The sequence below is a fragment of the Natator depressus genome, chromosome 3, assembly GCF_965152275.1.
Source record: "Natator depressus isolate rNatDep1 chromosome 3, rNatDep2.hap1, whole genome shotgun sequence".
Classification (NCBI taxonomy): domain Eukaryota; kingdom Metazoa; phylum Chordata; order Testudines; family Cheloniidae; genus Natator; species Natator depressus.
In genome coordinates, this window is record NC_134236.1 from 4546312 (window position 1) to 4573627 (window position 27316).

At 50.6% G+C, this 27316-nt stretch overlaps 1 protein-coding gene across 1 annotated transcript in view; it reads right to left on the reverse strand.

Moving 5' to 3' along the window:
- SCARA5 (scavenger receptor class A member 5) overlaps positions 1-27316 on the reverse strand; it is a 132156-nt gene that overhangs the window by 49925 nt on the left and 54915 nt on the right. The window contains exons 4-5 of the mRNA XM_074947347.1: positions 12872-13546; positions 2937-3017 (exon numbers count right to left, since the gene is read on the reverse strand). Coding sequence (XP_074803448.1) covers positions 2937-3017; positions 12872-13546 — 756 coding nt within the window. The remainder of the gene's footprint in view (positions 1-2936; positions 3018-12871; positions 13547-27316) is intronic.

The window sequence follows — 27316 nt, forward strand, 5'->3', positions numbered from 1 at the left end:
AAAGACAAAGGAGCCAGCAACGGCGGAAATGTACATGCAAGTTTCAAAATTGACACAAATCTTAAAGAGTTAACAAACAAAAAAAGCAGCAGCAGCCAGACAATCCATTTGTGATGCTGATTAAACCCAAATAAAAACAGCCATTAATCTGTCAACGAGCGTGCAATAACATGGGTAGCCATTGCTGACAAGCTCTTTAATAGAACAGATGGGTTTTTCTGCCAGCTTGGCTGGTTTTACAGTCCCACTTGGGGCGGGGGAGTGTGTCTTACAAGACCATCCAGCCTAGCACACACAAGTCATCAGCAAGGCTCGAACACAGGGCTTCTAGCACCACACCCCATGCCTTTAAGCATTGGAGCTACAGGAGGAAGGCTAGCAGCAAGTTGCAGTTGTGGATCCAGCCACTAGAGGGTGACAGGGATGCACTCAGCCAACGTGTCACGTGGCTGACATGGTCAAACCCAACCTGTCCTCTCCAGGCGAGAGACGAGTATTTGCAGCCAACTGAGAGCGACTCTCTCATCAGATGGGGAGTGGGATGAAACAGAGAATGTGTTGGCTGACTCTGTGTGTGGTGATGGATTCTGGGATTCTCTGCACCCCAGCAATGCCACCAGGATCCATCTTACAGGGTGTGGGGAAAGGAGAGTCATTTGGATATTGTCAGTGTCTTGGGGTGTAAATGGGATTAGATGCCTAACCCAGCGATTCTTCTTCACATGCTCAATGGGAAACTGTCTGATGTGGGGGGTGGAAGGACTTCTCTCCCATGGTGTCCTGACACACGGAGGGAGGTCCATGAAGCTGTGTAATAGTCTCCTAATAGAAGGCGTGAAAGCCCCATCACGTGGGATGTTACAAAGTAGGCCAGACAAAGCCCTGGAGAATACCCTGGAGGGAACAGCCTTGCGTTGCCCGGGAGATAAACTGCATGGTCGAATAGGCCTTTTCCCCATCTGACTTCTCCAGGTTGTTTTATGATACTGGTTGTGCCACCTACAAGACTTGCTCGCAAATCTGGAATTCTAGATTTGGATCAGAACTAGAAAGGGGCTGAAAAAAACACCCCCAAACTTTGGGTAAGTTTGTATCCACCTGGGCCGGTCCCCAAACGGGGCTCAGAACTTTTGTGGTCTGATTCAGTTTGGTTCTGGGAGTTCCAGGCCGCTGCAGATGTCTGTCTCAGCCCCTTTCAACCTACACACAGACTTCCACTTAGATAGAAAAACATGCTTTCCTTTTGTTTTTAATTGAATTTGCCTTGACAAACAATGGTTTAAATTAAGGGGGGGGAATGTTTCCTGAAACTTGGAAAAGTTTCATGTAACCCCTAAGAAAGGTCCAGATTCCCAACCCCACCAGGATCTCAAATTCCCATTCCCCAGCCCTTCAGGACCCCATGTGCGGCTGCTTCCCGCTGCCTTTGGTTTTACTTTGGTTTTTTGCTGATACTAATCCTTTGTTTCCTGCCTGCAAACCATCTGCTTAGAAGTTAGTGGTTTGCTGGAAATGTCAATTCCACTAAACCATGCAGCGTGTGGCTATGAAAGGAGCAGGTGATCAGATGCTTAGTTTGTTTACATTAAATTGCTACTCCAGTGAATGAAGGCGGCATGGGAGGATATCAAAGGACCACTCTGGCAGACAGAGATTTTGCCCTGGCAGACTATCAGGCCCAGCAACTATCCCAGCAAGCCATCAGCACTGCCAGAGACAAAGGCTCACCTTGCATCTCTGAGCACGTGGGGGTGTCCATAGGAATGCAAAGAAGCAGGGAATTTGTTTAGCTCCGTACCCAAATCACCGTGTTAGTATGGCAAAGGCATCACAGCGTTGGACAGCAGCGACTGGCTGATGATGACTGATGTGCCACTCCCCCTCCCACCCCAGAAGCGCTAATTCCAGGAGCGGCTCGAGGACCCGGGTACCCTCCCTATCTGGGATGCCTGTGAGTATGGTTGATGGCTGATTGACACCTGAAGGCCCCCATGAGCCTGCCCGATACATGCCAGCTCTAATTCAGTGGTCACTCTATGGAGGCATATTGGGGCAGTACAGCTGGTGCACCGAAAGGAAGTTAAACTATCCCACCCAACCTAGCTTTATGGCAGGAGAAAGGGGATCGGATTACAGAGGGGAAAGAGTTCAAGAAGTAATATGGGCTGAGTTTCCAGGGCGGTGATCTCTGGAAGTCAGCCTCTAAGCATGCACAAGATGGCTCAGAAGCCTGGGGAACAGGATCGTTGCTCCAAAGGATTTGGAATGCTGCAAACGACGGGGAGAGGAATTGTCTAGGGTGACATAGCCAGGGGTAATAATTAGCCCTTCTGTAGTGTGTTTTATCCAGAGCTCCTAGAGGTGCTTGTTTCAAGGAGGGCTGGCATCTGTACCCTGAGTCTTACAAGTGGGGAAACTGAGGCACAGAAAGGGGCAGCAAGTTAGCAAGGTCAAACGGCAAATCAATGGCACAGCTGGGAATAGTGCCCCTTGATTGCCTGTGGAGCTGGTGTCTGAACCTCTAGGTCACATTGCAAGACCACCTTGCTAGGTCTGGGGCCCTACAAAAACCACTCAAAGGTAGTTATGTGTTGTAACACTAACAGAATAGAATTAAGCCAACAATAAAAATTAGGCACGGAGGGGAAATGTCAGGACAATGAGATCTCCTAGTTTATGGATCAATCTCCTAAAGATTGTGATGGAAACTCCATCATTTGAGTCATTTAAAACTAGACTGGACAAAGTGCTGGAGAATCGACTCTGGGAAACAAACCTGTATTGGCTGGAGGGATGGTACCCAGTGGGTCTTGCTCATCTCTTTGTTACTGCTATTTATTATTTGTATAGTGCTAACAGTGTGCCATAGCCCATTGAAGTTGATCGGCATATTTCCTGGAGCAATTCCTGTGGGCACCTAGTACATAGTCTGTTACCTCTTAGTCCAGGTAAACCAGGAACTCCAGGCTCGCCTTCCATTCCTTCATTGCCTTGGTCTCCTTTTGGTCCTGGAGGCCCTGAAATATGACACGTAAAGACGGTTAGTGGCTCTTTAGACAGAGCAGTAGCAGCAGCAGATGGACACATGCACAACTCTGCCCTTAGCTGTCGATTATTATTTAGCAAATGCCCAGAAAAGTGTGGGAAGTGCCTAATGGACATGGATTAAAGGCAGGCCCCTGTCCCAAAACATACAAGCTCCATGACTGAGGTGAAGTTTGCCATGTGCCTTCTTCCCCGATTCATGGATTTCAAGGCCATGATGATCTCATTTGACTTTCTGAATTGCACAGGCCAGAGAAATTCACCAAGTGATTCCTGTCAGAGGTGCCTGTTTAGAGATGGTCAGAATTCAGAATTTCCATCCCAGAAGAAATTCTGACATGTCAAAATTTCCTTTCATCCCGAATTGGAATGAAAAGTCAAAATTTCATCATTTTCTGCAAACATTTGCTTCGGAACTATTAAAACCTCCAATGCAGGGGAATCCTGTCTTAGATTTCCTCATAACAGATAAAGAGGAATTGGTCACAGAAATAAAAACGAGTGGTAGCTTAGGTACAAGGGATCACAACTTGATTACATTTGTTATGTGCAAACAGAATAAAGTCCAACCGGTAACGCATCTAGTTGGCGATTTAAAAGCAGCAATTTCACAAAGCTGAAACCAATTATGAGCCAAATCAGATGAGAGAAAGCATTTAAACAGAAAAATGTGAATGATAATGAGGAACTGTTTAAGAATATTTTATAGATGCCCAAAAAGACACAATCCCACAGTAGAGAAAGAATGTTACACTGCTTTTAAAACAACAACAGCAACAAAAACAACTGGACTTAGAAGCAGAAAGAAGTGAAAGCAGCTATCATTTTAAAAAAAATCATATATAACAAATGGAAGAATGGGACTCTTGACAATAATGACTCTACTCAGAAACTAGGAATAGGAGAAAATTCGTAAGGGAAGCAAAGAGGCACAAGGAGACATCTGTGGCTAGCAGAGTTAAGGATCCTTAAAGTATAAACCAGTAATGCCAGGTATTACAGGGGAGGATGAAGGGTGGAGCTATGTCAGGTATTAAAGGGGAGGATGAAGGGCGGAGCTATGTCAGGTGTTAAAGGGGAGGATAAAGAGTGGAGCTATATCAGGTATTAAAGGGGAGGATGGAGGACAGCACTATGTCAGGTATTAAAGGGGAGGAGAAGGGCAGAGCTATGTCAGGTATTAAAGGGGAGGATGAAGGGCGGAGCTATGTCTGATATTAAAGGGGAGGATGAAGGGCGGAGCCATGTCAGGTGTTAAAGGAGAGGATGAAGGGCGGAGCTATGTCTGGTATTAAAGGAGAGGATGAAGAGTTTTTCAGTGAGGTGAGAAAACAGCAGCTCTGAAGGCAGGACCTTTGCTTGCTCGCTCTGTGGCTTGTCCAAGCTCTCAGAGAAGGGAGATTATGACAGCAGGTGCTCTGGAAGCTTCTCCATACACACAGCTCTACCAATGCCCCTCAGTCCTGACCTGTGACCTCCCTTTCCCCCATAATTCCAGCTCTGCTGGTGTCGCTCAGTCTCATCCACAGCCCCCCCGCTATTCCAGACCCGAGTCTCTAGTTCTCTCAGGACAGGCCTTGAACATAGACTCGTCCCCGTTGCTTTGGTTCGTGGCCAGTTTCCCTCTCGAGCTCTGCTGCCCTAGCCCTGTGGTGCAATGCCTGGGCTGCGAATGCCGCAGGGGACCAGTCCTTTGTTCAACCCAGGATCTCTTCACCGGATTTAAAATCAAAGCCAACCCTGGAAACGTTTCCGTTTGCTCTTGGGGCTCTCAGAAAAGTTCCTTTTCTGCGTTCACAGAGCCTGCACTGGGACCCAAATTTGACCTGCGTGTCCCTTTCCGGCCTTCAGTTAAAGTCTCTTCACTTCACAGGGGCCCCAAAAAGCAGATCCTGAGCCAGGAAATACCTAGAGAGAAGGCTCCAAACCATCCCACGGCTCAAGAGCTCTTACGCTTGCACTCAGCTGGCTCCAGCGTGGCTGGATTCAAGGTCCCTCACGCAGCAACTGCTCCATAAAGTTCCACATGGCCTCGCATTACAGGCGCACTGGAAAATAACCCAAGCCAGGGCCCCGCCTGACTTCCCTTAAGCCGGAGAGACACGTGTGTGCTTTTCCCCAGGGGCATCGCAAAATGGATCTGCGTTGCCCCTTTCACACCAAAACCTACAGCTGGTCCCCACCCCCTCCACTTCCATCACCTCCCCCCACAACTATCCAAGCTGTGCCCCCACATTAGCGAGAACGGGGTGTTGGGGGGCAGGATGGTTTTGTTAAAGACAGTTTCCATGTGTTCAGAGCCACCAGCTTGTTTTCATTCCAGACCCTCCCCAGGGGCGACAATCAAACTAGCTTAATGATTTTAAATTTAAAGGGCCTCAGTAAATTACAGGTTTAAGATGGGGGCGGGGGGCTCACTAATGAAAGCCAGCAACCGTCCGAAGCTGTCTGCCCGCAGTTGGCAAAGACTCCCCCCACTCAACCGCTCCCCCCCCCGACACACAAAGGCAGGAGTTGGTCTTAAGACCACGCAGATGGTCACCTGTGGTGCCCCCATGCCTTCCTGACACCGAAAGAGGAAGACAGTGCACAGGGTGAGAGCAGACCAAGGCTCTTGGAGAGGGGGAGGGGACAGGAGGGATGCTCCTAAAAATGCTGTAATGAGCCCTTGAGCACTAGGCTGCCCATGAAGGAATCCCAGAAGCAGCAGGGATAGAACTCAGAGCCTCCTGCTTCAAAAGCTACCTGAACTAAATGGAAATCTTCTCTTAGCTGCCAGCAGTCTAGGATCTATGACAAAGGCCTGGGAAGTTCTGACTTCATCCAGTAGAGGGTGCACACACATACACACCCACCAGTTCACTGCTGTGTGTGTGTCTGATCAGCAGTACCACCGGCAAGGGGGAGTAGTCGTAAAAGGAGAAGGCGGGGCAAGGAAAGAGGATAAGGAGTTCCAGGCTGATATCGCCTGCAGCCTATAGGTGGAAGCATTTGCCAAGTAAGGTAAAGTTATAAGCGAAAGCAGTAATAGCCTCCAAGCCTGTAAGACAATAGCTTAGCCAAAGTTGAAGCATAAGGCCCAATAAAGCTGTAGCAGGTGTTTTAACATGAGTAGCTGACCGGGAGTAGCTCTAGGATCTCACAAGACAGAATGCTGCCGTGAACAAGTCCGACGAAACTCCCGGCAGGTAACCGCAAAACACCAGCTAATGCTAGTGTGGGATATTTTAGGATAGGAACATGGCACAGACGGTCAACCACAAGGATGACATGGTAACCTAACTGCCATCTAGGCCAATGAGCCTGCAGTAAATGATATACTAGCCTATAAGGAGATGACACGCCACATTATTAGGGTGAGACAGTTTAGATATGGACCACGGAGGCCAAACATCCTTATGAATATTCATGGTGGCCACAGAGCCCTATGCTAGGGCTATCCATGGCTCAACCCACTGGGCTCTTCTTGGCACGTAAGAGATAGAACCATGCATGGATTATCTGTCCCATCCCTTTGAAGCCTCCGCGAGGGATGGTGTGAGTACATGGACGCTCGGAGCGTTCCGTATTATCTCTGTCTTCTTTGCTGGATTGGAGTGTTTGTGCTTTTGCCAACCGTGCTCATAAAAATATTACAAGGGCAGAGAGCCTTGCCTAAGTGTGACTGTCTCTGGCAAGCACACGGGAGTTCTTGTAATAACTCATACTTCCGGCTCCAATCACAAAGCAGGACCCCACCAAACGACAGTGCTAACTGGCATTTCTAATTGATCAATATAACTAATACACATCAACGGATCAGACAACACATCCACCCCAAGATGATGAGTGCTTTTCGGCCAGACATCAGAAGAAGTTTACATGTAAACTACACAGGAATCTCAGTCTCCCGTTAAAACTCTATTTGTCACCAGAAATCGGGGGTGGGGATTCACAGAGTCCTAGAAATGTCGGGCTGGAAGGGACCTCGAGAGAGGTCATCAAGTCCAGCCCCCTGTGCCGAGGCAGAACCAAGTAAACCTGGACCATGCCTGAGAAGTGTTTGTCCGGACTGTTCTCAAAAACCTCCCATGACAGGGATTCCACAACCTCCCATGTCTTACGTACAATAATATTTGGCCACTCAAAAGCCACTACCGCTTGAGAGAAAAGGCTAACCCCAATAACTCCCCGCCATGGGAGAGCCAAAGTCCCACATGCTGCCAATGGGGGTTATACCTAGACAGGATAACAGAGCGTGCTGCAAGCCAGGCGTAAGGGGCATTGGCCAGACGGCGTGTGGGGCGCCCCGGACTGGACTAGCAGGTGGGAGCCTACACATCACAGTTGAGTGGCATTGGCCAAGCTGGAAGCGGGGCAGACCAGTGGGGACACAGATCAGGACTGAGGTGCATTGGCGGAGCTGGGAAGAGGGGAGGGTGAGAGACTGGTACAGCTGTGGGGGCTGCAGATCAGGACTGAGGTGGCCTCTGCCCAGCATTATCAGTAGCCTGTACTAATGGAAGAAAACACCAAGCCAAACTCATCCCTTGTTTAGTCAGACTGACTTCAATGGAGCTACACAAGGGATGGATTTGACCTGAAGTTTGTACAATGATTATTTATCATTTTTATTACGGTAGCACCTAGGAACCGTAACCAGGGCCCCAGCGTGTACAAGGCAGTAAGGATTTGGTCTTTGGTGTTCACAGAGCCATAGAGTCTCCGATTTTTAAGGGCAGGTGTTGGATTTATCTCATGCATGATCAGTTCATTTATAGCAGAGTCCCACTCAGCTGCCAGTCAGAACCCTTGCTGGATGTGGGTGGATTTAAAATATACATGGGGCTTTGGATGAAGACGTTCTATGGGGGAAGAATCTGGTCATCCACACACTAGAAAATCTTCTCTCGGCCATATCTAACAGAGGTTCCAAACCACTGTGCAATTAGGACTGTGATGCTGTATTGTTCTCCTAACGGCCTGGGAATGCCAGAGCCCCGGGCAGCCTCGGCTCTGTATGGGTGCAAGGCACCACCTAGGCAGGAGGGCTCCCACCTCCCCCTTCCCCAGCTGGGAACATTGGCTGCATTGAGCCGAGGACAGGCGGAGCGGGAGAAAGCCCTTTCGGAAGGCGGCTCAGCCAAGCAGGGCGGCGGGATCGTAAATTACCTGATTCGCAGCACGCTGGCGATGACAGCGAGTGGGAAAGGGAGAGAGCGGGAGAGCTGGAGATCCAAAAAGAGAGGGAGTGGAGGACGAGATGGCCAAGAAAGTGTCAACCAGGAGGTTGGCCCATCTGGAGAGAGTTTGCTGTGCTTGTATTCATCACAGTAACACACCCTGTGTGTCAGGATCCATCCTGTCCTCAGCCACAACCAATCCCTCAGGCAGGGGGGCAAAGCCACACCTAGAGAGGCCTGCAGTGGTGCTGGAGGGGCAGGTGCACAGCCTTATGTCTACACAGCACACCTGGGCTCTGACCCATGTTTAAGCCCAGATCCACCACACGCCATCTACCATGACCATCCACACACAAAGCCCATTGATATGTACCTGCATCCTCTCAGAACACGGGCTACCTGGCTCACCCAGGGGTACCAGCCCCTGGCCCGCTGTAGCCCAGGCCCAAGCCGGCCCCTTTTGCAGCTAGCAGAAGCCAGCGTTATGAGGCTTGTGTTTGGATAATCGGTCAACGCTATCCACAATCCTCTGGCCCTTCTGCCTCCCAGCTCGCCACTCGCCTCCCATGAACCGAAAGCGACTTCCGGGTTCAAATTCAGCCGCTGGGCATTTAACCCTTCATTTCCACGCAGGCTGCTTGATTTTACAGACAGATAAACCTTGCTTGATGAAAACCTGCAAACGCCCTCCCACCCACTCGCTGCTAGCTGGCCAGAAGAACGCACCCGGGTATAGGGGTGTGGCATGATTATATCCAGGAGGCCTTTGTCTTTCAGTGACACAGAGCCTCACCTTCCAGGGCATAGTATGATCCCCGGCTGAGTTCACTGGGAAATCTTGTGCTGTTGGCCAGCTAAAATCTCTGCAATGAAAAGCCTCCTTGGGCTGTCTGGGGGAACTGAACCCAAGGCATGTGGAGCTAAAAGCATGAATCTCTAACACTCCAGGGCCATTAGCTCATAAGCCTCTTACACACTGCAGCCATTAAAGTGGGACAAAGACCCGTACTGTACTAGCATGGATTATATATCGATATTTAAAGGCGACCTGCAAAGGGTTTGTATAAAATTGGGCTTGAGCCATTTTTGCTTTTTTTGGATGAAAAGAGAAGGCCTGGAGGGTGCATTTTAATGAGAGAATTTTATTTCGACATGTCCTTTGACCTTAGGACCATCTATCTGGTCTTCCCCGGCGTGGATGCTGCAAACAGTAACATTGAATTCAGTGTTTTCTAAAGGGTGGGGCACAAGATGAACTAGCCAGGGGAGAATAGGGGCCAGGGGTGGCAGGTGAGATGGGCCTCTCACTTGCTCTCCAGGTTCAGCTTTGTGTTTTGAAAAAAAGTTAGTCTTTCGTGATCATCGTTGCGAATAAAGCCTTGAAAATGTGACCTGAGTGAAGGTGATGCAGAGACACCTGCCTGAGTCTGCAGAGAGCTTGAGACAATAGCTCTGCCTGGGTCACTTCAGTGGGTGCTCACTCGGAGGCCAATGATGATACTTTAAACGTCAGCATTGTCAACCGTTTTATAGCTCATCAAGGTAAGGAAGAAAGGAGAGGAACAATCAGATTAAGGAGACCTACATGATCTACTGTGACAGCTCATTTCGAGTGGCCCTTTAACACCTCCTAGGGCAGCTACTTTCATTTTCTGGAGGCCTGAGCTCAGATTTCAAAAGTTGGGGAAACACTGGCTTAATTGGAGGGACACAGGGTGTGGAACCTTTAGCAATGACTTCCTTTCTCCAGCACGACACAACTGATCACTGGAGTGAAATCGGTGTCATGGAAAATAATGTCTCCCAAACAGAGAGCTTTAAACTGTGTAACTATAAAACCTCTCCCTTCCTCTCTTAGCTGCTCAACTTCCTCTCTTCAGTTCCAGCCGCTCAAACTACAGTTCATGGCACGGGGCACCCAAGCCCAAGGGAAACACTCCACATGCCCATGCTCTCTGAATCTGCTCTCTACAGCCAGGCTCACAGATGACACCAAATATGATCTGAGGAGAGAGTCCAGGATTTGCACCTTAATACACTCAAAACCGCCTTCACCAAACAAGGTCACTGCATCAGAGAAGTAGATCGCATCATGGAACGGGCCATCCAAATACCGCGAGAGAACCTGCTTCAAAACAGAACTAAAACCCACTCCGAGCGCACACCCCTAGTTGTCACCTACTACCCCACAAGGGAACCCATACAGGGTATCATCAAACAATGACAACCCATCCTGAAAGAAATCTTTCCTGAACCCCCTCTTCTGGCCTTTACACAACCCCTCAATCTCTCCAAGCTCATCATCAGACGCAAGCGCCGCACAAACCAGGACACACCAACTCAAAGCAGTGCCAGACCCTGTTAGAACAACAGATGCAAAACTGCAGACATATCTCCACCGCTACAATGATCAACACTGAACACATCTTTTAAGATCCATGGGTCCCACTCATGTCTGTGACTACATGTGGGATACCTCACCCAGTGCACTAAATGCCCCAATAACAACTATGTGGGTGAAAAGAGACAGTTGCTACACTCGCAAATGAACTCACACAGGGAAAGGATAAAAGACGAAAACACCCTGTCACCTATGGGTGAACACTTTTCACAGAGCAATCACTCCACAGCTGACCTCTCAGTCCTCGGCCTCAAAGGAAACTTGCACAACACCTTCAAAAGCCCAGCACGGGAACTTCATAACTTTGCTAGACACTACAAATCATGGACTGAATAGACACTGGATTTATGGCTTATTACAATAATCTATAACCCACTTAACAACCCCCCCAGCCTTTCCCCATCCCTTTCCCCCTATGATTGGAGATGTACTAATGGGCCACTTCACCTTGAATGGTCCTTTGACATATGTGCTAACTACTTTTGCTCAATGATCTGTTCCATCTTGCATTTAGCTGTGACACTCTGGTTACCTTTCCCAGACCTGCAGAAGAGCTCTGTGTAAGCTCGAAAGCTTGTCTCTCACCAACAGAAGTCGGTCCAATAAAAGCTATTGACTCCCCCACCTGCTCTCGCTAATATCCTGGGGCCGACACGGCTACAACAACATGGTACACACGCTCTCTACGGACACTTCCGAGCCATCTCTCTGCTTCCCTGCAGTAAGCTGAGCGCGAGGGTGCGCCGCTAAACCCAGAGGGGTGGTTAAAGCCATCCCAAACCACACATTATGGTTCAAACCAAGCCACAAGCAAGCCGGCCGGAAGGGAGTGCCGCCTCCTAGACTCAAAACTACCCTACAGGACACAAGTTTCCATCTTCAGTGCTGACTGGAAACTGCAGCCGGTGGCCCCAGAGCCACCTCCGCAGAGGTCTGCTGTCGGCCCTGCGCCCAGGCGGCAGGAAGGTGAAAACCTGCTGCCCCTCCCCGAGGCAGAACAGCCCAGGGAGAGCGAGGACGTGGCAGGAAGGTCAGAAGAATGGGCTAGGTGGTAGGGCTGGAAGTCCAGAGACACCGGACAGGGGCTCCAGAGACTGGGGCTTCTTCCCTTGTTCAGCTCCATTCTTCTCTTGTGACCGTGAGCAGGTGGCCCCACACATAGTCGGCAATACCCCTCTCCCCCACGCCCAGCTGAGAGGCGCACACAGGCTGACGTTGGCAGAGTAGCCGCAGCAGCCGTTGAAGCAGGGGCTGCTGAATTGGGGCGGGAGGGGGAAAGGACCCCCCCGTGCTCGGCCCCCCGGGGTGCCTCCTCTCCCTCTCCAGCGAGGGCCAGGTCTACACTCAGGCGGTCAGTCGGCCCAGCTACGTCGCTCGGGGGTGTGTGTGTGATTAATCCGCACCCCTCAGCAACGCAGTGAAGGCGGTCTAGCCCCCGGTGTAGACAGCTCTAGGTCGACGGAAGAATTTTTCTGTCGGCCTGGCTACTGCCGCTCAGTGGAGGGGCGGGGGGGGGGGGGGGGGAATGGGAGAACCCCTCCCCCAGCGCTGCAGCTACGCTGCTGTAGCATTTCAAGCATGAACAAGCCCTAAGCCCCCGCGGGGAGGAGCCAGCGGAGACCGTGGCCGGCAGAGCAGTGGCAGAAGGAGCTCAAGCGGGGATCTCAGGACGCTTCACTCTGACCGGACTTTCTCTGCCCTGCCAACCTGCTCCCTCACCTTCACTTCAGCCTCACCCCACACCTGCCCCTCTCCCCTGCCCTGTCCCCCTCCTCCCTTCCCTGGCCTTTCTGTTTCGTGAATCCCCTCCTAACTACACCCCCCCCGCCCCACAAAAATGACAGCACTCACATGCCATTTGAGGTCACCACATTGATCGCTTGGCTTCTGCGTGCCATCCCTTTCCCCCACCCTGTGTCAGATGGATGTAGGGCAGGGACTGTCTACTATTCAGTATCTGTACAGCTCCTGACACACTGGGACCTCGAGCTCAGGCAGTCCTGAGGCACTATGTTCATAAACATGATTAATACGCTTTCAGCTTGCAGCTCTGCTAAGAGACCCTCGCACCCCTGTCCTTAGCTAGCCAGGCAGTTGCGGGGGAAGCTTCCACCTGTTGAGCTAAAGGAGTAAATCCATCAGCTGGCAGCGGTAGTAGGCTGTAAGCTCCCTGCAGTGCTGTACAGTCATTGGTGCATGTGATGTGATGGGTTCACGTGGCGCCGTCGGCCTCGGCTGAGGAGAGCCAGCCGAGCGCCCTTACCCTGTATCACGGAGATGTTCCTCAAGGCGATGGAGTGCTCCCAGTCCTTCAGCCTCAGGTCCTCAGTCACGTCATTCAGAATGGCCAGCTCGTGCTTCAGCTGCTGCTCCATGGCGATGTGGATCCGCCTCATCTGCCGGGCGTCCTCCGTGGCGTTGCTGATCAGCACCTGCAGGTCCTGGATCCGGGTGTGGTGGAGGCCCACGTCGTAGGAAAAGGTCCTGTTTATGGTGCCCACGGCCCCGCCCACCTCGGTCAGCTGGTCACTCAGGCTCTCCACCTGGGCGGCCAGGTGGGTCAGGAGGCTGTCGTGGTGCTCCAGAAGCAGCCGGCTGCTGTTGCCCTCCACCCAGAGCCTGTAGGTCTCCAGCTGGGCCATGTCGCTCTGATGGTTCAAGCTGTCTCTCAGGCTGGCCACGGCCTTGTCCGTTTGGCTTGCCTGCGTCTGTAGGCTCCAGAGGAACCCCTCCAGCTTCTGCAGGGAGCCCGTCATCAGGAAGAGGGAGTCTGAGTGATTCTGCAGGAGATCCTGGAGCCGCCAGATGTGGTCCAGGATGTCCCCTTTGAGCGGCAGCTGCAGCAGCTTGAGCTGCATGTCCCTGATGCTCTCGTTCAGGCGGTTCACGTTCCCTGTCAGCGCCTTCAGGTCCTCGGGGGAGCTCTGCGGCCTGGAGACTGCAGGAGAAAGAGAGGAACCAGGTGTCAGACGTGCACAGGGAGTCGGGAGGGGGCAGGCCGAGAGCCGCTGGTAACAGCAGCTCCGGTCCCCAAGGAACACTCCTCACACCTCCCTCCCCACCTGACAGCTGCCGCTATGCAATATGGCCATTGGTCTGCACGGCCCGAAACTGATAGCACCACCTGCAGGTGCAAACAGGGACCTGAACATGGCTCTTGTTCATTTGCCTATTCCCAAATTCTGGCCCCAAGCTCTAGGCGTGTGGAGGGGACCGTCTGTGCCTAGACCTACACCCATCCCATCTGAGCCCCTATCGGCCACTGTCCCTGTTCCCTAGACCCCGCAGGGGTGGGGATCTGTGCGGGACTGGGGAGGAAACGCACTTGGTCTCCTTCAACCACATGGAGCTGGCCTGGGAATACACTCAAGTCTGGCTAGTGACCCATACATTGCTTTATGTCTCGGCTGAGTGCCTTGAACATCCCTGGGTTTGGGGCAAGGTTCTGTGCTGCATGGGTGGGGAGTCAGCGTTGCCAGAAAGCTGGGGGTGGGTGTGCTTTGGGGCAGCAGATTATGGCTTGGTCTGGATTTAGTTTTCCTGCATTTAACCTTCCAGCTGCTAAAAATGTCCATTTCCCTTCCCTAAGCGGCGCTAAAACCTGCCCGGCTGGGCTTTTTATTTTTGGTCTGTAATTGTGGCACAGTCAGGTTTCCTGGCTGGCCAGGAATTGGGGACCGGGATTGAGTTCTTTGCTCTCTAATTAACACCAGCAGCCTGGCTTTGCCGGCTCCTGGAGTGGTTTGCAGTGCTTCCCGGGAGCTGTCAACCAGTCAAATGAGGAAGCGGAGATTAAAGGGCTGTCAAGGTTAACTAGACAACTCGGAATGTGAGGGTATAAATTAAACCCTTCCTGGGTTAGTACTTGGCTTTCCCCTGGAGGCCTCTCACACAGCTGTGTCTGCTGCATTGTCTGTGGTAGAAGGATCTATAGGCAATGCCTTGGCCTTTTGCCACTGGAGACTCCAGTCAGGTCACTCACAGGTGCAACGTGTGCAGTCAGAGTGCAGAGGTGCCCTGAGCACACCCGTATCCCCCTGGCCAGGCCCCCTACCTGGGAAAGCACCAGGCAGCTGATTAGGCCAGGTGGAGGCTGCTTGGCATTGCACCAAGCAGCCGGAATGCGGCCCGGAACCTGGCCCTTTCAGACTCGCCCGCGACTGCACCGTCGGCGTTGGACCCACAAGACGTAATGACAAATGGCTTTAATGCCAGCCTCTGGGCTGGTGGGATGCTGCCAGCCTGTTAGGCCCAGCTGGAACCTAATCCCTGCCCATGGCAGCCCATTATTTCCAGGGGACCCTGCAGGAAATCGGAGACATCGGCCTGATTAATACAGTGAGAAGCCTGGCAAAGCCAGTGGGGAGGTGATGGCTCCCAGCTGCCATAGCTGGCAGGACCACTCTTCCCCGTTGTGCAGCTAGCCCTGGAGTCCTAGCCAAAAGTCCTAGCTGGGTGACTACCATATGCTGCTCTACACTGCCCCTGCCATCAGGATTCTTCCCCCCTTCCTGTCCCAAAAGCTGCGCCTGTCGGGGGCACTGTGAACCCTTCAGGAAACCGGCTGTTTCCCTACCGGTGTGACCTGGGTACAAGCTGATTTTTAGGATCTACCCTAGACCACAAGCAGGTGTGTGACATCCAGAGAGGTCTGCAGTCAGTGCTGAATAACTTGGCCCCTCCCCCTGCCTGGAATCACCCCACCCCATGGATTTGCCCCTCAGCCACTGCTGGATGCCAGCCCCTCTCTCAGCCTTGGTGGCAGTAGTGGGGGGCAGGAGCGGGGGAGGGCAGGGAGAGGCTGGCAATGAGCTCAGAGAGGTGCCAGGCGGAAGAGGAATCCAGCAACGCCTCACCACCAGCTCAGAGGGAGAGTCAGGTGCCTTAGTTGCAATGGGTCTGGTTCTGTGCTGTGCCTCCTGGAGCCTGGGGGATGGGGCCTATCCAAGGTGAGATGCTCCAGGGGTTCAAATGATCCTGAGTGTAAGTTAGAGCAGCCCAGGGCTGCTCTAACTTATAGCAGCAGCTTGTCCCAGTCTGCAGTGCAGCTAGGAATCCCCCTAGCACCATGGGCTAAGAGCTGCTCCACGCAGCAACCATCTTGGGGTGACACAACAGCAACTGTATTGAACCCTCAAGCGTAGGGACAATACTACAGATGTTACTCTAACCTGCCAGTTGATGGCGCTCTCTAGGTGCGCTAGAGATATGCAAACAACTGGGATGCTGCTGCTGCTTTTTGCATGCAACTCATGTAACACTACACCCGTCCCTTCCTGCCCCCTTTACTGGAGCAGGGCGCTTGAGCGGGAGGGTGTCACGGCATCCCACGCTCGCTGTACCTGCATCGGTGGAGTTGTATCCAGCTAACCGCCGGGCAACACCGGCACCAGGACCAGCACCCGGCCACACTGGCACGGAGAGTCTGAAGCAGAGGAAAGCTTCTCTCTCCATGAGTGCCCAGCTCAGAGGGAGAGGAAAAGTACAGCCAGCAAAATCCAGGCACCGCTGAGACTCACCGAACCAATTCCTTGCCATCACATTGATGCCACCTTGGTCTCTCCTGTTCTCCGCCCGTGGCAGAGACTAAAATGCTTTGGTCTGCCTAAAGTTTTTGGGCTTAACACTGGCCTATCTGGATGAAATGTAATGACCTGTGATACACATGTCAGGCAATAGGGTCTGCTGGCCCCTTCTGGCCTGAAACTCTATGAAAACAAACTGAAGCAGCTGTTCTCTGTTATGTCTCCGCCGTCGGGTATCTCGGGCTCTTCCAGGGCTGGCACCAAGCACTGCCGCCCGGGAAAGGTGGCAATCTGCTCTTTCCAACTGCATGAACCTGCAGGCTCCCAATGGACTAAACCCAACACTGGCCCTGCACTGACTCTTGCCTGTCCAGGGGCCATATTTTGAGGGGGAAATCCTACAACTGGGAACAAAGGGAGTAAATGTGACTCTGACAACTTTGCTTAAAAATAAATGGAAAATGTGTCAAATGGCTTGGGGTGGGGGGTTGGGATGTTAGAATGAGTCCCAGGGGAGATGGACTGGGGGCGGGGGGGCAGAGTGCAGGTGACACAGTCAATGGGGTCAGGAAGGAATTTCCCCCCAGGTCAGATTGGCAGAGTCCCTGGGGGAAAGTCGCCTTCCTCTGCAGCGTGGGGCACAGGTCGCTTGCTGGTTTACACTAGTGTAAAGGGTGGATTCTCTGTAACTCAGCGTCTTTAAATCAAGATTTGAGGACAGCAGTGACTCAGCCAGAGGTTGTGGGTCTAGTACAGGAGTGGGTGGGTGAGGTTCTGCGGCCTGCGATGTGCAAGAGGTCAGGCTAGATGATCCTGATAGTCCCTTCCGGTTTTGAAGTCTGTGAGTCCATGAATACTGCCTGGGAACTGCAATTGACCACAGGGATGTGACTGCCACTTAGGCAGTGTGCATATATGCTAAGCAGGCACAAGTGCACGCACGCACACAGAGACACAGAGTTTGCCTGATCTTTAGAGGTGCCGAACACCCAGGGCTCCAGTGCTCTGCCCTTCTGAAAATCAGACCCCAAGGAGCTCTGTTTTCAAAATTCTGCTTGGAAGTAGCAGCTGAAACAGTTAAGATCAAAGATTCCCCAGACCTGAGTTGAGAGGTGGACCCATTTAGAAGGGAAGGGGGACAACACCGTGCTCTGGATCCAGGCTCGGGATTTCATGCCTTTCTCTCAAGTTCTATTTATTGTGCAGCCTGAGGTGTGAGGGATCAAAGCCAAACCCAACCAAATAAAAAATCATCATCAGTTAAAATTTTATTAGGATTCACCTGGCCGAAAGCCACCGGATCTGGGAATCGCCTAGCAACTTACCCTCTTGTTTATAAAAAGGAGGAGAAACAAAATGAGGACATTTGGTTCAAATTACAGAGTGGGGCCTGTATATACAGAGGGGACACACACACACACACACACTTCCAGGGCTTCTGGCTTGGATCCACCCCCAGCAAACACACTGGGTGAAGTTCTGAAGTTCACACTTATTGCAGGGTTAGCAGGGGACTGATTTAACAGGATATTGCTTGAAGGGGAACGGGATGGCTGGATTTTAGACAATAGTCTGTGACGAAGGGGAGGAAAATGCCCATTGAAATTCTAGTTGCCAGCAGAAATCACTCCTCTGGCTAGTTCTTGGTGAGGTGCCCCAGTGTTTACAGCTCTGTGATGGGAAGGTTGTTGCCATAACAGAAAGGAGTCATGTATCTTCCCAAGCCGCAGAGAGATGGAAAAAAACTTTTTAGATCATCATCCACTCTTGTCTCTTCCTGCCATTGCAGCACTGTTCCCTATGGGATGCTTTCCAGTGTCTTGTCCAGTCCGTTCCGACATGTGCCAGGACATGGGACTTTTCCTAAGAGACCATACTGTACGCAGAGATCTTGCTGGGGTGAGTAACCTTGCATCTAGCTTGATTTGAGTGCAAGGTTAAACTGTAAGCAAGGGTGTGACAGGCTGTGTGCTGGAGTCCCAGATGGTGCTTTCAGGCTAATTGAGATAAGCTGGAAGACCCTGCACTGATAAGCTTGAAATGTAGATGAGGTGAGGACCTCAGTGATTGGGCCTTACATGAACTGCAAAGTAACGGGTCCTTACGTGCTCCGTATGATCCCCAAACCAATTAGATTCAAGAAGTAGATGTTAGTAGCAAGGAAAAATGTGTATAAACCTAATATCCTTCTTTGACAGGCTAACAAGCATTGTGGATGGGGGGCAGGGGAAGCAGTAGATGTGGTATATCTTGACTTTAGTAAGGCTTTTGATACTGTCTCATGTGACCGTCTCATAAGTAAACTACGGAAATACAACCTAGATGAACCTACTATAAGGTGGGTGCACAACTGGTTGGAAAACTTCTCAGAGAGTGGTTACCAATGGTTCACAGTCAGGCTAGAAAAGCATATCAAGTGGAGTCCCACAGGGATCTGTCCTGGGTCTGGGTCTATTCAGTATCTTCTTAAATGATTTGGATAATGGCACAGAGAGTACACTTATAAAGTCTGCGGATGATACCAAACTGGGAGGGGTTGCAAGTGCTTTGGAGGATAGGATTAAAATTCAAAAGGATCTTGACACACTGGAGAATTGGTCTGAAATTAATGGGATGAAATTCAATAAGGACAAATGCAAAGTACTCCACTTAGGAAGGAACAATCAGTTGCACACATACACAATGGGAAATGACTGCCTAGGAAGGAGTACTGCGGAAAGGGATCTGGGGGTCATAGTGGATCACAAGCTAAATATGAGTCAGCAGTGTAACACTGTTGCAAAAAAGCAAACATCCTTCTGGGATGTATTAGCAGAAGTGTTGTAAGCAAAACTTGAGAAGTAATTCTTCCACTCTACTCCATGCTGATTAGGCCTCAATTGGAGTATTGTGTCCAGTTCTGGGCACCGCACTTTGGGAAAGATGTGGACAAATTGGAGAGAGTCCAGAGAAGAGCAACAAAAACGATTAAAGGTCCAGAAAACATGACCTATGAGGGAAGATTGTAAAAAGTTTGGAGAAGACTGATGGAGACATGATAATCGTTTTAAAGTACATAAAAGGTTATTATAAAGAGTTGGGTAATAAATTGTTCTGCTTATCCACTGAGGACAGGACAAGACAGGAAGCAATGGGCTTATATTGCAGCAGGAGAGATTTAGGCTGGACGTTAGGAAAAATTTCCTGTCAGGGTAGTTAAGTACTGGAACAAATTACCTAGGGAGGTTGTGGAATCTCTGTCATGGGAGAATTTTAAGAGCAGGTTAGACAAACACCTGTCAGAGCTGGTCTAGATAACATTTAGTCCTGTCATGAGTGCGGGGGACTGGACTAGATGACCTCTCGAGGTCCCTTCCACTCCTACGTGTTTATGATTCTATAAGCTGTGTACGGTGTGACATGATTTGGAATTGTGGTTTCACCCTGTATCTAAACCCCTGCCCCTGTGCCTGGCATAGAGCTGCTACGCACCTCAGAGCAGAACCTGAGTGACGAGGCAGAGTTGACCTGAGCTTTTGGATCCCAGAGAACTGGAGGAAGTTTGCTCCCAGAACTTGGTGAGATATTCTGGATAAGCTGAGTGGAAAAGGGCTTGGAGAGAATCCCAACATATACCAACCCTCTAATTATCTCCCCGGCAGAGACCTGTGCTTCCAGGGCTCTGAGTTCTAATCTCGCTGGTTCTCTGAAGGCCCAACTTTCTCCTGAGATTCAGTTGATTTCCATAGCACCCAGGGCTGCACACAAACACGCAGAGTAATATGCTTATCACCTAAATAGGCAGGATAGATAAAGGAAGCATTCTCACCCCCATTTTACAGGTGAGGAACAATTAAACATCCAGGGATGAAGCAAAGCCAGGGATGGCGGGGTTGGGTGTTTGAGACATGAAAGAGCATCGTTTCCTCATTAGAAATGAGTCTCTTTCTGTCCTTCCGTCTGTCTCGCTGTCTCAATCCCCAAATGGCCACCATCCCTCTCATAGACATTTAGATGACTTCCCAGGGAAAGAAAGAAATTTTAAATTGCACTGAATGCATCAGAACTGCAATGACTTTTAGCTAGTGGACCACTGCCCTCTCTTGGGTGGCCTCAGAACTGTCCCCCTGTGTGTCACAGGTGCAATATCTCGGTCAGTGCATGAAGATTCTCCTTTAGAGGGCCGTGCTTGGAAGAACCGCGGTTCGAATCCCACTGTTGCCATGAAGTCACAGGTGGCCATGGATTTGTTACAACATGCATCAGTGAGTTAAGAGGGAAAACAACCGTACTGGAACATTGTAGGGGAAAGGATAAAAACGTTAAACCCAGGAACTGAGCCTCCTTCCCCCATACCAGTGCTTCTCACCCTATTGACTATTGTGGGGCACATATGCAGCCCTCTACATGTGATGTGGGCCGCATCCACACACTATATATACTGCCTGAATGGCCCTGAGGATGTCACATGGGCTGCAGCGGTGTGCTGATTGGGCCGCAAGCAGCTCACAGTCTGAGAACCACTGCCCCAAACACTACAACGGATGTACTTGCTGTGCAATGCTGGCTTGTGCTTTTGCAGATTCACAGCAGCCAGCTGCAGCCTTCCCAAGGCCTGTATCGGTGCCACACGTTCCTTCAGAACGCTGTGGAGTTCCTCATGCATCCATCCATCACAGTGAATAATGTGATCTCACCCCACCCTAGAACTCGCCTGAGACCAACAGGCTGAAACAAACGGGGAGGTACCAGGCCAGGCCATTGTGATGCTAGGACCAGCCAAAAAACATTGGGAAACTTTCAAGAAATGAAAACACCTCATGTTTTTTTTTTTTTCTTAAACAACAACTCTCATATCTCCAAAACGCCTTGTCCCATTTGCCTCAAACTTTCCAGAAAATATGTACCCTGGCGTAGGATCATTCATGAGAAATTACAGATGGGTTGATTTAGTTTTGGCTAAATCAGAGGGATGGGGGTGGAAGTTGGTCAGGACTGGGTTTCTGCTGGAAAGCTAGGTAACCCACTGACAAAGTGTGTGTCATGTGCCCCTCCAGTGGCTGGTCTATTACAGGATAATAGCCTACTACCATTAGCTAATCAGGTAATTCCTTTAGCTCAAGGATGGAGATCCTGGCTTCAGACCTTGAAGAGGGACATCACACTGGCTTTTATCTTTTCCATACAGAGGCTAATGTCTTTCCAGAATAAAAGCCGCAACTGCAGTTCCACATGCTGGGATAAAACTACAGACGCTACTAATCCTCATGCTTCAGGGCATGAGGTGATCAGCAATGGGGTCAGGAAGGAATTCCTCCCATGAGACACTATAGCACAAGTCGGTAAGCTACAGGGATTCCTCAGAAACACTCCACATTGGCCCTGGTGACAATACCACGCTCAATGAACCACTTTCAGATATATTTCCCACAGCAAGACAGCTGCCCACTCTGTTAACAGCCGGGTCCTTCCAACCCAGCACCCCATTGCTCCCAGCCTGTTGCAAGAGCTATTAATTACCAAGCCCCAGAATCTGGCGGGTAGTGAGCACAAATCAGGCTCCTAACACTTTGCACAATTATGGCACTATCGAGCCAAAGCTCTTTGTTCATTTGGGGCTTGATCCTTCCGAAATCCAAAGAGGGCTTTGTCAGGTAGGTCAGCAGCAGTGGGATCAGGTCGTTCACCTCAGGTCATTAGCCCTTGTGAAGTATGATCATCCCTGTTTCCCACTCTTTTTTTCTGGCAGCAATGGCCAAGTGACATATAGAGGGAAGTGCAGGGATCTTTAAATACATGTGAGCTCCAGCTACAGCTGCTCTGCAAAGCGGCTGCCCATCCAGGGGATGTTTCTGGGGACATGTGGCCTGGCAGGAGTGCCCCTGGGCTCCAGCAGTCCCCACCCATGAGACTGTGGGTAGCTGGGTTAAATGTAGAGCAGCCTGGTGTTGCTCTAAGTTGTGCCTGGAACTGGACTGGTCTCCAGGCAGCATTAGGATGGGGAGTGAGTAGAGGTGCGTTACAGCCTCTTTTGCCTTTCCCTTCCAGTCCTGTAATAAGGGCCTGATCCAAAGCACATGTGTCAGGGCTTGAGATGCTCACTATCAGAGGTCGGGATGAGACCTACATGAGGGGCAGCTTATCCCACGTCTGCTACAGTGGGATTCTTACTCCTCCGAAGCAGTCTGGCAGTGCCCACTATCGGAGACAGGACCCTGGGGTAGGTGGACCTTGGGTCTGATCCAGTCTGGCTGCGCCTACTGGAATCAGTGGAAAGATTCACAGTGGCTTTGGATCAGGACCTACGAGCAGTTCTGCGGGACCAGAGGACCTACTGTTTTCAACCTGCCAGTGTCCCTTTAACAGGCAGGTGGGGCTGACCAAACACACTTACACTTTCGTGTGTGGAGGGAAGATTTCTGAGGGTGCTGGGGATCTACTGCAGAGAAAGAATAAGCTCTTCTGAGCTGTGATGGTGAATCCCCCACCGCAAACAAAAATAAAGAGCAAGCAACGTTCGCAGCAGAGCAGAGAGCTCCTAGGAAGAAGGTTTCCAGCGTGAAGACTGAATTATCCGGCACGACAGAGTAGGTGAACAGGAGTGAGGAACAGCATCAGATCCACAGCCACAAGCTGGTGGCTTTGAGAAAGAAACAAGATACATCAGGCGACCAGACTCTCCCAGATCACCTGACCCAGCCAGGAAGCTGGAGCTCTCCAAAGCCGGGCCGAGGCACATCTGGCAAGGAACCCCAATGGCCAAACCCTCTGATCAATCGCAAAGAGGATGTGAGGCTCCGGAACTCATCTGGGGGCTAAGCAGTTTTCGGGTGTGTTTGGTACTTGGATGGAAGACTGCCAAAGGAATCCTAGGAACTGGCATTGGTGAGGCAGTAGCAAGCTTGTTTCCTTGGCAATAAGTGATGCAGCAGGCAGAGTTGTAGGAAAGAGATCTTTGCTGTCCGTGGCCAGAGGCCAGTGTCACATGCTGAGAAGTGTTCATCTGGTGGCCTGGCCACCGCCTTGCATTCCAGAGCATTAGGACGTGATCGTTCCCCTCTATTCAGCATTGGTGAGGGCTCATCTGGAGTACTGTGTCCAGTTTTGGGCCCCACACTACAAGAAGGATGTGAAAAAATTGGAAAGCATCCAGCGGAGGGCAACAAAAATGATCAGGGGACTGGAACACATGACTTGTGAGGAGAGGCTGAGGGAACTGGCATTGTTTAGTCTGCAGAAGAGAAGAATGAGGGGGGATTTGATAGCTGCTTTCAACTACCTGAAAGGGGGTTTCAAAGAGGATGGATCTAGACTGTTCTCAGTGGTAGCAGATGACAGAACGAGGAGTAATGGTCTCAAGTTGCAGTGGGGGAGGTTTAGGTTGGATAGTAGGAAAATCTTTTTCACTAGGAGGGTGGTGAAGCCCTGGAATGCGTTACCTGTGGAGGTGGTGGAATCTCCTTCCTTAGAAGTTTTTAAGGCCCAGCTTGACAAAGCCCTGGAGGGGATGATTTAGTTGGGGATTGGTCCTGCTTTGAGCAGGGGGTTGGACTAGATGACCTCCTGAGGTCCCTTCCAACCCTGATATTCTATGATTATATGATCACACCAAACTAAGAGCCTCCTGGAATCTGACTATCCTTTTCCAGTCCCACCCATCACACGACAGCGTTGGGGGGGTGCGATGTGGCTGGACAGGGCATTTGTTAAGTAGGGTGAAATGCCACACTGGCTAATTACATTATTTCCCTCTACATTCCACTGCAATCTCACTGTTCACCCTACCCTAAGCCACTCTGGGGTCTTGCTGGTTCAGCGTGGCTGGTCTGTTCCACCCCGCAGCTGGAAGATGCTACAGAAATATAAGATGTTGCCTGCATCTTAACATGCCACCCTGCTGGTCCAGTGCTAGCTCTCTGGTACTGCCCTGGCGCTGAAAACCCTCATCTCTCCTGGGAGTCAATGGGTTGAGTGCAGGACTGGGAGGTCAGAGGGTGCGCCTAGGGCCACAAAACTTCTTGCCAGCTGAGTCAGGATTTGAACCCGGGTCTCTCAGTGTGGAGAGGACAGAGACTTTACATCACCTCAAAACATATGGGGGGTTTACAGGCAGGGACAGAGAGTGGAACAAGCCCAGATGGAAGGAATATACCCTGCTCTATGTCAGAGACCCTATTTAGATTGGCAGCTGGAGCTCAGTTAACGTTGCCTGGGTACTGTGGGCCAAGCAAACATATTGGCTCCCCCTCCCAAATACCATCACGGGGCTGCAGTCAACTGGAAACTAGTTCTTGGAGCTCCAAATAGCCACTTGCCTGTTTTTGCTGTTACCCTTCTGTCCTTCTCCACCTCTCTGTCCAGGCTACCCAGGGAAGGAAGGAAAACACTCTGTTTGAGCAGCATGACCAGAACAGCTCCACCCTTCAGGGCCTGCTCGCAGCTCTGGTTCTTACGGAGCACGCGCCTTATTGACCCTGCTGCTCTCGCCCTCTGAGGCTGGGGAGTTACAGCAGAAAACGTCACAGCGCCAGCGAGGCTAGAACTCAGAGCCTTCCAGCCCCAAAAGGCCAAGCCCCTGCCACGCAAGCTGAAGGAGAAGCACTATTAACCTCCCAAGGCCTAGGACATGCAGTTGGACAGCTCAGATTCCATCCCACACGAGGCAGCGGTCACCCACCCAGATCATTACCACACTTTTCACTGTGGATTCTGGCTGACACAAGCCTTTGTGTTTAGATTAAGGAGCCTTCAGGGGTCTTCTGTGGTTTGGAGGGAAGGCCGGGACATTCCGTCTCATCGGCGAACATTAGCGAACAAGCCGCACCTTCCCCTGGGGCCAGCAGGCCGCTCACGCTGTGCAGATTCCCTTGTCTGGCTGCCACCTCCTATGGACTGCTGCTCACAGCCGTTCGCTTAGCCGATCGGACCCATGCAAACCAGACCCCGGTGCATTTGTAATGCTAGGGTCCTGTCCTCGCCGCCCCACAGCCTGGCCCCGAGCTGAATTCGGATCTCGCTGAATGCCCCTGCTCCGCCGAGGTGATGACAGGCTCAGAGCTGGGTAAGGTTCCCAACCCGGCTCGTAATTCCATTAGGCTAATCAGCCACATGGTACAGTTCAGTGAATCCCACTCATGCAGAATGACTTTGATCGCTCCCAGAGACAGCCAGAGAAAGGAGCGCCAATGTTGTGCAACTGGCATCTGGGGAGTTTGGGGGACAAAATCTGCCAACTAAATAATCCAAGCATGGTGGCTAAATCCTGGCCTCACTGAAGTCCATGGCAGACCTCCCACCAACTTCAGTGGGACTAGGATGGCCCTCTTTAACCCAAAGAGGGTTTAAACTGCTGCTTCGCTTTGTCCAGGACCAACAAAACCAGATGCCTCTGTGACATTGCACTCCATATGTTTTATGGAAATATGCTTATGAGTGTGAATATGATGTAACTGGAATATGCTTTATGCAAAAGGTCTCTTGTAAGGTATCATAACAAAGGTTATAACCTACTGAATATATTCCACCTATTTGTATGCATGTATTGTTTTTGTATCTGAAGCTAGAAATATGAAGTATAACTCTGAGGTCCTATTGTAATTATGCAAAGTGTGGGCCATTAATGGTGGTTTAGAATCTTGATGGCTCCCATTAACTAGGACAATTGGTTGTAAATGGCTCTGTTTACTTGCAAACCTTCCTGTGTACGTGGGGGCAAGCCCTGGAAGAATGGAGGCTGGGGTCTTACAGGTTTCAGAGTAACAGCCGTGTTAGTCTGTATTCGCAAAAAGAAAAGGAGGACTTGTGGCACCTTAGAGACTAACCAATTTATTTGAGCATAAGCTTTCGTGAGCTACAGCTCACTTCATCGGATGCATACTGTGGAAAGTGTAGAAGATTTTTTAAATATACACAAAGCATGAAAAAATACCTCCTCCCACCCCACTCTCCTGCTGGTAATAGCTTATCTAAAGTGATCACTCTCCTTACAATGTGTATGATAATCAAGTTGGGCCATTTCCAGCACAAATCCAGGGTTTAACAAGAACGTCTCGGGGGGCCTCATCTGGAGTATTGTGTTCAGTTTTGGGCCCCACACTACAAGAAGGATGTGGAAGAACTGGAAAATGTCCAGCGGAGGGCAACAAAAATGATTAGGGGTCTGGAACACATGAGTTATGAGGAGAGGCTGAGGGAACTGGGATTGTTTAGTCTGCAGAAGAGAAGAATGAGGGGGGATTTGATAGCTGCTTTCAACTACCTGAGAGGTGGTTCCAAAGAGGATGGTGCTAGACTATTCTCAGTGGTAGAAGATGACAGGACAAGGAGTAATGGTCTCAAATTGCAGTGGGGGAGGTTTAGGTTGGATATTAGGAAAAACTTTTTCACTAGGAGGGTGGTGAAACACTGGAATGCGTTACCTAGGGAGGTGGTAGAATGTCCTTCCTTAGAAGTTTTTAAGGTCAGGCTTGATAAAGCCCTGGCTGGGATGATTTAATTGGGGATTGGTCCTGCTTTGAGCAGGGGGTTGGACTAGATGACCTCCTGAGGTCCCTTCCAACCCTGATATTCTATGATTCTATGAAAGGATTGGGCCCTGACTAGGGAGGAGTCTAGTCTGTGAAAGAAGCTTATTTGAATGTCTCTGAGGGTGAGATATTACCTGTAATCAGTCTCTTAATGTATTAGGCTTAGACTTGTGTGGTTTTGCTTTATTTTGCTTGGTGACTTACTTTGTTCTGTCTGTTATTACTTGAAACCACTTAAATCCTACTTTTTATGCTTAATAAAATCACTTTTGTTTATTAGTAAATCCAGAGTAAGTGATTAATACCTGGGGGAGCAAACAGCTGTGCATATCTCTCTATCAGTGTTATAGAGGGCGGACAATTTATGAGTTTACCCTGTATAAGCTTTATACAGAGTAAAATGGATTTATTTGGGGTTTGGATCCCATGGGGAGCTGGGTGTCTGGATGCTGGAGATAGGTGACCTGCTGAGCAGTTTTCAACTAAAGCTTTGGGGGCGTGGTCTAGACCCTGGGTCTGTGTTGCAACCGGCTAGTGTGTCTGGCTCAACAAGGCAGGGTTCTGGAGTCCCAAGCTGGCAGGGAAAACGGGCTCAGAGGTAATTTCAGCACATCAGGTGACAGTTCCAAGGGGGTCTCTGTGACTGAACCCGTCACAGCCTCTCAGCCAGGACTCAAG